Source organism: Notolepis coatsorum, assembly GCF_963971535.1.
Source record: "Notolepis coatsorum genome assembly, contig: SUPER_7_unloc_1, whole genome shotgun sequence".
NCBI classification, from domain to species: domain Eukaryota; kingdom Metazoa; phylum Chordata; class Actinopteri; order Aulopiformes; family Paralepididae; genus Notolepis; species Notolepis coatsorum.
Genome location: NW_028174880.1, coordinates 585439 through 597938, shown reverse-complemented (window position 1 = coordinate 597938; position 12500 = coordinate 585439). Strand labels below are relative to the sequence as shown.

Below are 12500 nucleotides of genomic sequence, written 5' to 3'. Positions count from 1 at the left end.
ACACGCACACACACACACAAAATCATACAGGCGGCCAAACAAACACACATGCATACAATGCACTGACCGACACAAATCCGCACAGACACACACTCCACACACACACACTACTGACACGCTACACACACACACACACACCACAGACACGCTACACACACACCGCAGACACGCTACACACACACTGCAGACACTACGAGGACACGCCTGTATGTATCTGCTACATAGTACATATTACCATACTGAACATATTACCATACTGAACATATTACCATACTGAACATATTACCATACTGTACCATAATACCATACTGTACATAGTACCATAATGTACCATAATACCATACTGTACATATTACCATACTGTACCATAATACCATACTGTACATATTACCATAATGTACCATAATACCATACTGTACATATTACCATACTGTACCATAATACCATACTGTACATAGTACCATAATGTACCATAATACCATACTGTACATATTACCATACTGTACCATAATACCATACTGTACATAGTACCATAATGTACCATAATTCCATACTGTACATATTACCATACTGTACATATTACCATACTGTACCATAATACCATACTGTACATGTTACCATACTGTACATGTTACCATACTGTACCATAATACCATACTGTACATATTACCATACTTTACAATAATACCATACTGTACATATTACCATACTGTACATAGTACCATACTGTGCATAGTACCATAATGTACCATACTGTACCATAATGTACACTGTACCATACTGTACCATACTTTACCATAATGTACACTGTACCATACTGTACCATACTTTACCATAATGTACCATACTGTACCAAAATGTACCATAATGTACACTGTACCATACTTTACCATAATGTACCATACTTTACCAAAATGTACCATACTGTACATAGTACCATACTGTACATAGTACCATACTGTACATAGAGTGTTTGCACCGATGTCACAATTTGGTCAGTAACCCGGATGCGCGGCCATTGGGGAGATACTGGGATCTAAGCATCAGAATGGATTCCAGGCTGAATGTTTGATTTAAGTCGACCTTTTAGGATTCTAGGACGTCTAAAGTCTAAACCACAGGAAAGTTCAGGAAAGCGTGTGGAAGCTGCTAGAACCTACAGAGAAGGACAGGGCTAGATCCACAAAGAATGGACTGCACGGTGCTAATTGCACCCTTACTTACAATTCATTATGAATTGAAAATGGGGGACCCTGATGTAAACAAGACGAAAGTGATTGATTGAATGAACATTTTATTAACAGATTGCAGAATGGGTACAGTACAGTACGGCTCAATACACACAATTGTTAAGGGGATGCAGACCAGAGAAGGACTTTCGTCTTGTTTACATCAGGGTCCCCCATTTTCAATTCATAGTGAATTGTAAGTAAGGGTGCAATTAGCACCGTGCAGTCCATTCTTCGTGGATCCCGCCCTTTTAGTCGGCAGGAAAGGGCGCGATATTCTGATAAACTCGGAGCAGATCCGTACGAGCCGGCTCCTTCATCTTGGAGTTACGACCCGACAACTCTGCCTTTTAGTGCCCATCTCGACATAGTGAACTACCTCGTGTTTTCACCAAGCCCACGCACAGATGAAGACCTTAAATCTTACAAAGGTTTGGATGCCTAATATTGCCTACAACCAGACGGTGTGCGGAGGATGGGTGAGCGAGGCACAGCATCAGCTCATCGATGACATGTGTATTGTATTGTGAAAGACAAGGTAGGTGATTCAATAACGTTACTAGATCAACTGATCTTTTACATTTGAAAATCTTTTCTAATAGTCGACTCTAGTTAGTACACATTTTTGGATCGGAATGCTGGTAGTTCGTTCAGACGGGAGAGAGGAGAGGAGAGGAGGGGAGGGGGGGTGTTCGCCTCCTTTTTTGCACTCCTCTCCCTGATTTGTAATAGCTTTTGGCACGGTGTTTATACATGTAGAGCTTTGATTTGTCCCTGTACACTGTTTTATTTTATTATAATTTTTTTTTTATAGATGCACGAATGCCTAGAGAGTGAATGTACAGAATATGTTTTAAACTGTTTTTATATTAGCTTTAATATCCTTCTATTTTTCTGTTTCTTTTCATCTGGCCCAGCCAGGGACTATAACTGAAAACTAGCAACCCTGCTAATGTTGGCATATTTACAGTTTTAATTTGTATTAATTTATAAATGTATAAACTGTTGATTGATATGCACTGTCCCTGATCAAATAAACTGAGTGAACTAAACTAAACTAAACAATCTGAAGTACTCCAAATGCTTTTCCCGGTCCGACCGATTAGTACAGCCAAAAACACGGCAATAATTGACCATTTTGAACGACAATGACCAGGAATAGTTATGGGACTGGCTGCGGGGGGGGGGGGGGTTCACTTCGAGCAACATTGTACTTATTGTACTTATTTTATGCCTATTCCTATGTCTGCACGTCTACGTTGCACTACTTTTATTGTATTTTATACCTATTCTTATGTCTGCCGTTTATGCATTGTTTTTATCGTGTCAATTGTGTGCTGATTTTATGCCATTTGTTAATTGCATACTAGTTGCTGTGGGGCACTCTGGACTGCGGTCCATGTGTGGGTGAAACGTGCTATATAGATAGTTATTCGTATTTATTATTATTATTATATTGTAAAAAGAAAGTATGCATTGAAACGTCTGTAAACTCTCGACGACATTGAAAATGAAGGTGACCTCAATTGTCCTTTCGAGAATAAATAAAGGTTTGAATTTAATTTAATTGAATTTTGACATGTTATCGCAGGTGTAATTAATAACATGAATCATGGTCCCATTCCATTTAGATTAGATTCTAATGTGTTGTCATCATGCAGCACAAGTACAGTACAATGAAAGTAGGTTCTGCATCCAACCAGAGTGCAAATGTAACAGTAAAGTGCAACAGTAATATACAATGTACAGGTGATTAAACTGGGTATAAAATATATACAGTAGATTAGTACTACTGAGTATTAGTGCCAATCAGATATATGTACAGAGTTGTAGTATTAATATGTACAGTGATACAGGTATAAATACACCATGGTAGTAAGTCATACTGGCCAGCAGCGTAACTAGTACGAGTAGGTAAGAGATATGTACAGATTTAGATATAGTATTAATATGTACAGTGATACAGGTATAAAGACACTATGGTAGTAAGTCATACTGGCCAGCAGCGTAACTAGTACGAGTAGGTAAGGGATATGTACAGATATAGTGCGAGCATTTCACTCACATTTGCCCCTAAAAATAGATTTGTGCGAACCGGGAAAATCATTTAGGAGCACAGTGTGCGAGTAATGGTTTTGCGTAGTGGGCGTGTCGACGAGCGATTTTCATTTCATAATATACACAGAGCAGTGCGGACCTTCAATTTTAGAAGCTATGACTATGACATCTAGCTATTCAGCCCTGCGTTTGACAGCTCTGTGACAACTTATCTCACAAGTCACACTGTTTTTATGTGTAAGGAAAACTCCGCGAGCAACGGGTCCAATGGTCTAAAATTAGGGATGTCCGATATTATCGGCCGATATCGGCAGTAAAATGTGATATCGGAAAATATCGGTATCGGTTTAAAAAAAAAAGAAAAACAATAACAATATTTGTTATATATATATCCAGTGAAATTATTAGTTACCTGAAATTATTCCGTTTTTTGGGGTGGGAAACCCTGCATATATCGGTATCGGTTGATATCGGTTGATATCGGTATCGGAAATTAAGAGTTGGACAATATCGGAATATCGGTATCGGTAAAAAAGCCAATATCGAGCATCCCTATCTAAAATGCTTTGCATCCCCGTTGCCGTAAAAACCTCTCTCTCTCTCTCGATACTCTGTCTCTATGTGTAAGGAAAACTCTGCGAGCTTTGCATCCTCTCTCTCCTGATTCCTGAACCTATTTCATTCAAAAGGAAGATATTGATGGACATTAGCTATATAGTATATACTAGCTCAGCAGCTGTAACAGAATCATTTGATTATTTTTGATTATTTACATTTTCAACAGCGTCAAAATATTAATTAAAATTATAATGAATTAAAGAATTGTATAAAGAACTTTCCATGGCTGTCATCTAATAATATATTCCATTACCTTTCCTATCAGTATCGAAGTCAAGATGTTGGTATCGTGACAACACTACAACATACTCAGCTGAACAAATAATAAACTCTGTGTTACTTGAAAATGTTTCACTGTGCTCCTAAATTTCTTTGTGTGCTCCTACATTTTTTCATTTAGGATTGGGAAAAAGGTTAGCGTAGAGCCCTGCAGATATGTAAAAGGATTATATGCAGGTATGTACAGACAGATGTGGATAGATATACAGTATATACGGTAAGAATGAATATATATATATACAGCACTATTGTACATGCTATCATAAAGAGTTATATGGGTTATATGCAGGTGTATAAGTATGTATATAGAAGTATTATATGCAGGTATATTCAGATATTGATATATATATATACAGTATAAACAGCACTATTGTACATGAGTTATATGGGTAGATATAGTAGGAGGTACAGTAGGTAGTTCCAGTGAGACAGCACAGTACCAGTGCCCTGTCACGCATAAATGGAACAGGGCCATAATTAATGTTATTAATAACACCTGTTTTGTACCCTGCAGTGTCAAAATGGCTGCTGTGAGAAAAGGGCTTATTTTGTCCCCTTACCTTAACCTTTTCACTGCCACACTACCAAATGGTTAACCCTTTCACTGCGACAATACACAGAAGGTTAACCCTTTACTATCACACAACCGACAGTGAAAGGGTTAACCCTGAACATAACATGGCCTCATTTCAAACCGAGTACCAGGGCCGTGCACAGGACTTTAGAGGGGCAGGTGCTCAAAGGCTGAAAAGGGCACTGGGCCTGTGCTATTTTTGGGGGCCCTTTTTGGGTGGGGAGGGGCCTTTTTATGCTTTTTGGGGGTTTTTGGTGATCAAATATTGAATATTGAACTATAATAATCAGTGCAGGAGCTTACTTATCCTTGAAAGACACTTTTATCACTGACTTAAAAGGCCCATACATCTCCATAAATGTTCAGGGCGGAGGGAATAAGTATTTACCCTACAGACCCCAAGTCTGTATATTCGGTATTATATCCGACAGGTCATTAGGATTTTGGAGGCAAATTTTTTTTTATTTTTTTTTAATGTTCGAAGCTTGTGCCATCGAACGAAGCTTTGAAGCATTTAAGACAGCCCTAGTCATAATCAAACATTCTAGAACATTTGTGATGTCACAGTATGATGTCATAATCAAACATTCTAGAACATTTGTGTATCTATTCAACAATTCTCCCAGAAGTTCTCAGATCTCAGAAGACAAGTGAAGATATCACTTGTTGTTTCCGGCTACTTGTCTGTAAGCTTGAATATATACTGTAGATACAATTTAAAAATCCCCACATGGAAAAGGAAACAATGTCGTGTACAATCCTTAATGAACTGCGTCTGGAGGGAAGGTTCTGTGATGTGGTTATTAAAGTCAACAGCACTGAGTTTAACGCCCACAAGAACATCCTGTGTTGCTGCAGCGCCTATTTCAGGTACGTTTATCTTGGTTCAGGTTAGCTTGGTTCAGGTTAGCTTGGTTAGTAAACAGATACCATACTGTACTTTTACTGTAAACAGTTACTATACTGTACTTCTACTGTAAACAGATACTTTAATGTACTTCTACTGTAAAAAGATACTATAATTCTACTGTGCTAAGACCCTATACTTCTACAGTGAATATATATTAGTACACAAGATAGAATGTTGCTTACTGATCAGATATCTCTATACTCTGCATCCCACAGAACCCTCTTCACTCGCTGGAGCGACTCAGAGAAACAAGTCTACACTATCCCTGGGGTGTCCGCGGCTATGATGCAGCTCATCATAGAGTACGCCTACACACACTTTGTGCCGGTGACAGCAGAGAACGTGGAAGAGCTTCTGGTGGCTGCAGACCAGCTTCTCGTCACTGGCATAGTAGGAGCGTGCTCTGACTTCCTAGAAGGCCAGCTGTCTCTGGAAAACTGTGTCGGCATCTGGAGGTTTGCGGACATCTACTACTGCCCTGACCTGATGCGCAAGGCCTATCTCTTCATCGTGTGCCACTTTGAGGAGATGCTGCACGTCTCACAGGAGTTTGTGGAGCTGTCCCTGCAGCAACTGGTGGACATCATCGAGAGGGATGACCTGAACGTGAAGAGCGAGGAGACGGTGTTCGAGGCCGTCCTCCGTTGGATCAACCACTCCCGTGAGGAGCGTAAAACACACATCCCTTTGCTGTTGCCGAAGGTAACTAATTGTATTACTGTATTGCAATACATTAAAACAACACTAGGTTCCCTAGTACAGTGGTTCTCAAACATTTGGGTCCAAACTGTTCCCTAGCAACAGAAACCATCTACAACCGATGTCTAAGTTGTACCCGCTGTCTGCTTGTCTCTTCCCAGGTTCGCATGGGCTTGATGAGGCCTGACTACTTGCTGAACAATGTCCAGAACAACCCTGTGGTGAGGGACAGCCACGACTGCAGGCCCCTCATCCTCAGCGTCCTGAACCCCCCTGGCTCCGACAGGCTCCCAAACCCTCTGACCCGCCCACGCCTGCCCCAGGAGGTCCTATTGGCCAACGGAGGCCAGAGTGGCGGTATCCCGACCAATGGCATGGAGGCTTACGATATCCGAGCCGGTGGATGGATGGACGTGAGCGCTGAGGCGGAGAGTCCCCGGGTCTTCCTCGGCACCGCTTATCTCCACGGTCTGGTCTACTGCGTTGGCGGCTGGGACGGCGTAGAGTTCTTCAACAGTGTGCGCAGGTTCAACCCCGTCACTCGCAGCTGGCTGCACGCGGCTCCCATGCACTCATGCCGCTGTCACGTCAGCGTGGTCGTGTTGGACGGCTGTATCTACGCCATGGGAGGGTACGACGGACACGCGCATCTGAACACTGCAGAGCGCTACGAGCCTGAAACCAACCAGTGGACACTGATCTCACCCATGCTGGAGCACAGGAGCTCCGCCGGGGCAGCAGCCCTCCAGGGCAAGGTGGGTATCATTCAGAATCAGAAATGTCTTCATCAAGTCAGCTCCACATACAAGGATTTTGTCTTGGTCCTTTGGTCCATCAACATTAACAGACAAGAAAATTAAAGTACAATCAAATAAAATGGAATATATAAACTAAATTAGAATATTCTTTCTTATTACAGGTTTACATCTGTGGTGGCGACAACGAGGCAGAGCATCTGCTCACAGCTGAGTGTTACAGCCCAGACACCAACCAGTGGACTCTGATCGCCCCCATGAGCAGCAGGCGTTGGGGAGTGGGAGTCGCTGCGTACAGAGGACAAGTCTATGTGGTAGGTGCACACGGAGACAAATGCTTTATACTAGGTATTTTTTTATATAGATATGTATCATTTGACTTGCAATGCTGCTGTGATGCCCTAATTTCCCTAAGTGGATTAATACAGTGTCTGCCTGCCTGCCTTAACCACATACTAAAACATTCCTCTCATGTGACCTGTCCTCAGGTGGGAGGGTTTGACGGTGTAAACTACCTGCGTAGCGTGGAGGCCTACAGCCCCTTGACTGACTCCTGGCGCGCCCTGCCCGACATGCTCACCCCCCGCAGCAGCTTTGGCATCGGGGTGCTGGACGACCTGCTCTTCGTGGTCGGAGGCTTCAATGGCTCCACCACCTCTATCTCCAAGGTGGAGCGCTACGACCAGAGCAGCGACAGGTGGACTGTAGCCGAGGACATGAAGATCCGGCGCAGAGGCCTAAGCTGCTGCATAATGCATGGCCTGCCTAACATGAGCCAGTACGCTGCTCCCCGTGGAGGAGGAGGAGGAGGAACAGGAGGAGGAGGAGCAGGAGGAGGAGGAGCAGGAGGAGGAGGATTAGGAGGAGGAGGAGGAGCAGGAGGAGGAGGAGGAGCAGGAGGAGGAGGATTAGGAGGAGGAGGAGCAGGAGCAGGAGGATTAGGAGGAGGATTAGGAGGAGGAGCAGGAGGAGGCGCAGGAGGAGCAGGAGGAGGAGGAGGAGGAGCAGGAGGAGGAGGAGGAGTAGGATCAGGAGCAGGAGTAGGAGGATTAGGAGGAGGAGCAGGAGGAGGAGTAGGAGGATTAGGAGGAGGATTAGGAGGAGGAGCAGGAGGAGGCGCAGGAGGAGCAGGAGGAGGAGGAGCAGGAGGAGCAGGAGGATTAGGAGGAGGAGCAGGAGGAGGCGCAGGAGGAGAAGGAGGAGGAGCAGGAGGAGGAGTTTTTAGTTTGTGTAATGTAATGTAATATCTGTTTTTAGTTTGTGTAATTATCCATATGGTTGAGCCTGTTAGGAATTGCACCCCCAACCCAAGCAGATTGCAGATCACTCTCTCTATATGGAGGTAAAAAAGAAAATATGGTAAAAATAATTGGCATAAAAAGGGCACTTTTTTTTGGATTTACCACCATTAGCCTTTTCATGTCATGCACCACCTAGAGGGCGCTCGCGCACCACAAGGGGTGCGCGCACCACAGTTTGGGAACCACTGCTCTAGGTGTACCGTTCTACAAATAAAGAGAACCACCGTTAACGAGTAAACACCCTTCTCTGTCTCTACTTATTACTCCACAACTGGAACCTACCTGTCTCCGTCGTAACATGTACCTGTACTACTATTATTTATTATTTATATACATATAGAACTGCTCCACATGGCTTTTAATATATCATGCTTTAAGTACTGTAGTTTTAATGTAGTTGGTCTTTTTATTCTAGTTTTAACAATTTTTTATTATATATAGTGGTGAGTGTCTATGTATTGTGACTGTATGTTTGTCTTTCAACCAACTGCACAAATGAAGTTCCAAAAGGAAAATAAAGTAATTTGAATTGAATTGAATTGATAGTTAAACATGGTCCCCAAAATGAATGGAAGCGAATGAGGAGCCTGACACCTGGGAGGAATGGGGGTGTTGCAGCCTTGGGGATGTTTTAAAAATATAATTTTATATATAATATAATATAATAATTTGTGCTTCACCAAAAAATTTGGTCAGCAGCCTCCACTGCTACCATGCTAATATGTCTATTATACTATGCACTCAGGGTGTAACACTCAAGTTTAACACTATTTGACGAACAATGCCACTGACCATAAGCTGCCAGAGATGCACATCTCCTGCTGACCAGAAAACCACACACTTTTCTGATAGTGGGGTGCCTGGACACTCAGTCATTTAGAATGTATATGCAAACGTTTCGTTTTCACTTCTAATTTGAAGATAAGGATATATAGAACAATTTTGAGTGTCAAGAAACCAGTTGAATTTAATAAAAATGTATCCAAAATGGCCACAATCGAAATCATGAGTTCTTTAAAAACGTCCTAATGTTCACACAATTGCTGTGTAATATAATTTTGTATTGCTATTTTAAGTTAATACTGTGTGAGGAATCAACTGGAGTTCAAATATTGATGTTTTGAATATTCTGGTATGGCAAAAATCTAAGATGGCTGCAATTTCTGTATTTATTTCGAATTATGCTTCATAACTTTTATTCTATTGAACCTAGAATGGTGATATTGGTGCCTGTACCTAGGTTTTCATGAATGAGTAATTGAATACAAATAAAATAAACATGATTGGAGCATATATTATATGATATTTCACACAAATGAGACAATAAATATGTGGAGAACGAGTTAGATATGAGAACTGTAAACAACAGTTGATTGTGAAGAACAAACGATGATTGTGAAGAACGTCCTCATCACAAGAAAGGATCTGCATCTCAGCACCAATGTCAACGCCATACCAAAGACCTGATGGAGGTGTTGCTGAGCAATGGGAATCCCTTTGAGGAGGGCAGTAAAGACCTGGTTACATTAGACAATAAGGTGTGTGAGTCTGCGGCTGCTGCCGTATCTGTCCATCAACTCCAGTCTACGGGACAAGAGCAGTACAACAATTTCAGGAAGAGTGCTTGAATCAAATGACAGACTTCTGACAGCACCGATCAAGCGAAATAACTTACTGTTGTTCCATGAGAAGAAAACACAGAAGAAGACAGCAAATAAGCTGAGAATGCAGCACTTCAAACATCATGCAGAGCTCTATGGGAAAGCTTTTATTGTGCTAGACACAATACACGTCAAGTAGAGATATTTCTGTTGACGAGGAGTTAGTTGCGCCAGGTGTAACAAGACATTTTCTCATTCCTGTCAAATAAGTTGTTAACACTTTAAGTGCCGAAAACGTGTTTAGGCGTCTTTCCTAGCCATGCTAAAGTTGCCGAGGACGCCCTAACTCGTCTTTAATATCAATATTTCAAAAATCTGTGATCGAAATCATATTTTTCCTCCGCAGCCCTGAGACACAGTGCTGGCCTCCTCTCAACCCTCTAGCGGTTCAAGAGCGCCATCTGGTGGCCGATCGGCAGAAGCGCCAAACAGGAAGTCATATGGATAAAGTGCTGATCGTCCATATTACTTCCGGGGCACTCTCTATAGGTCCCGGGACTCGATCTCGACACAATACATAGCGATCCGTTGCCAATAACTCGATAAACAACATGATTTGGACGTATATACTATTATACAACCTGGAAATAGATCGCGTATTTCTACATCCCACAATAAGAATATTTCAGTTCCACGCTCATCGTCCAACGGCACGAGGAAGATACGGTAAGATTCAGCGTTATTTTTGAACGTGTTCGATATAAACTGCTCTGATGATCATATCACCCACACTAGATGAATGATATAACGCTGCCCACGGAATTATAAACGATCCCCCGCCCATCCGGTCATCATCAGATGATACGTAGAAACTTCTAGAAGTACGTCCAATTGAAATTTTTGATCTCGCACAGATTCCTACCAAACTGTATTTCATCATCAATATAATGCATTTGGGGCTATAAATCACGTTCTGGAGAAAGCTGCAGAAAGAGATGAAAACATACTTATACTTTAGACCATATTTTACTATGAATATGTGAATGAAAAAGTTTAACGTTGCTACACAATGAACAATACATATAGGACCTTGAATGGGCCCTAATAATGGCAATCTAGCAATAGAATTTAAAAAGTTATAGCCCTGCAAAGAAGGGGAACTTCTCCATAGACAAATAGAGATGGCAACGGATGGTATATCATGAATTTAGCCGTAGGCAATCAAAGTGTTAACAGATGGACAGTTCCCAGATGACAAGGATGTCTACATCACTGCAGGTGATCAAGTCCACCATGTTGGAAACAGTCCACCAATGGATCAATGCAACCATGAGGAAGCTGACACTCGTGTCCTATAATACATCTCCTCCACGCCCTCCAAACATCATCACTTTGGGAGGGTGCATACTGGAGATACAGATGTTTGTCGTAATCCTTCTGACTAATTTCCATCACATCAAGCCACTAACAGATATACACACCCAGTACTGACTAAAATGTTCTTAGTCTGCGGATTACGACTCATTTACCTCATCATAACCTAAAGAAGTTCTGGCAAGGATAGACATACAAGAGCACACACACACACACACACACACACACACATACATACATATGATCAAATATGCATGAATGCACACACACACACACACATTATGTAGCGTATAGTCTATACGCTACATAATGTATGTGTGTGTGTGTGTGTGTGCATTCAGTATACATGATTTATGTGTGTTCCTGTACACACCCACACACAGTTATATGTATTTATTTCTTTATTTTGTATGATTCCTGAGGGGAGGTTGTTTACAGTGGTTACAGTTTGGACGGTGATGCGGCTGTAGGTGAATCTGCACCGTCTCAAAGGCTTTCATCACATTAGTGTGTGGATACATAGTAGGCCTGGGGATCACCAGAGGGCAGGCCATACCATGTTATCACCATACGAGAATCACCATACTGTCATATCACCATACTGTTATATCACCATACTGTCATATCACCATACTGTAATATCACCATACTGTCATATCACCATACTGTTATATCACCATACTGTCATATATCACCATACTAGAGTCACCATACTGTCATATCACCATACTGTTATATCACCATACTGACATATCACCATACTGTCATATCACCATACTGTCATATCACCATACTATCATATCACCATACCATGTTATCACCATACTAGAATCACCATACTGTCATATATCACCATACTGTCATATCACCATACTGTCATATCACCATACTGTTATATCACCATACTGACATATCACCATACTGTCATATCACCATACTAGAATCACCATACTGTCATATCACCATACTAGAATCACCATACTGTCATATATCACCATACTGTCATATCACCATACTAGAATCACCATACTGTCATATCACCATACTGTCATATCACCATACTGTCATATATCACCATACTGTCATATATCACCATACTAGA

At 41.8% G+C, this 12500-nt stretch overlaps 2 protein-coding genes across 2 annotated transcripts in view; one reads left to right on the top strand and one right to left on the bottom strand.

Annotated features, from left to right (window-relative positions):
* The window catches only part of LOC311232701 (glutamate receptor 2-like), a gene marked incomplete at both ends in the record, with an annotated part of 168415 nt that overhangs the window by 45082 nt on the left and 110833 nt on the right, over positions 1-12500 (bottom strand).
* LOC311232717 (kelch-like protein 10) overlaps positions 6197-12500 on the top strand; it is a gene marked incomplete at both ends in the record, with an annotated part of 8625 nt that continues 2321 nt past the window's right edge. Inside the window, 6 exons of the mRNA XM_084338291.1 lie at positions 6197-6313; positions 6691-6724; positions 6872-6893; positions 6960-7044; positions 7287-7376; positions 7713-7819. Of these exons, the coding sequence (XP_084194417.1) occupies positions 6197-6313; positions 6691-6724; positions 6872-6893; positions 6960-7044; positions 7287-7376; positions 7713-7819 (455 nt within the window). The remainder of the gene's footprint in view (positions 6314-6690; positions 6725-6871; positions 6894-6959; positions 7045-7286; positions 7377-7712; positions 7820-12500) is intronic.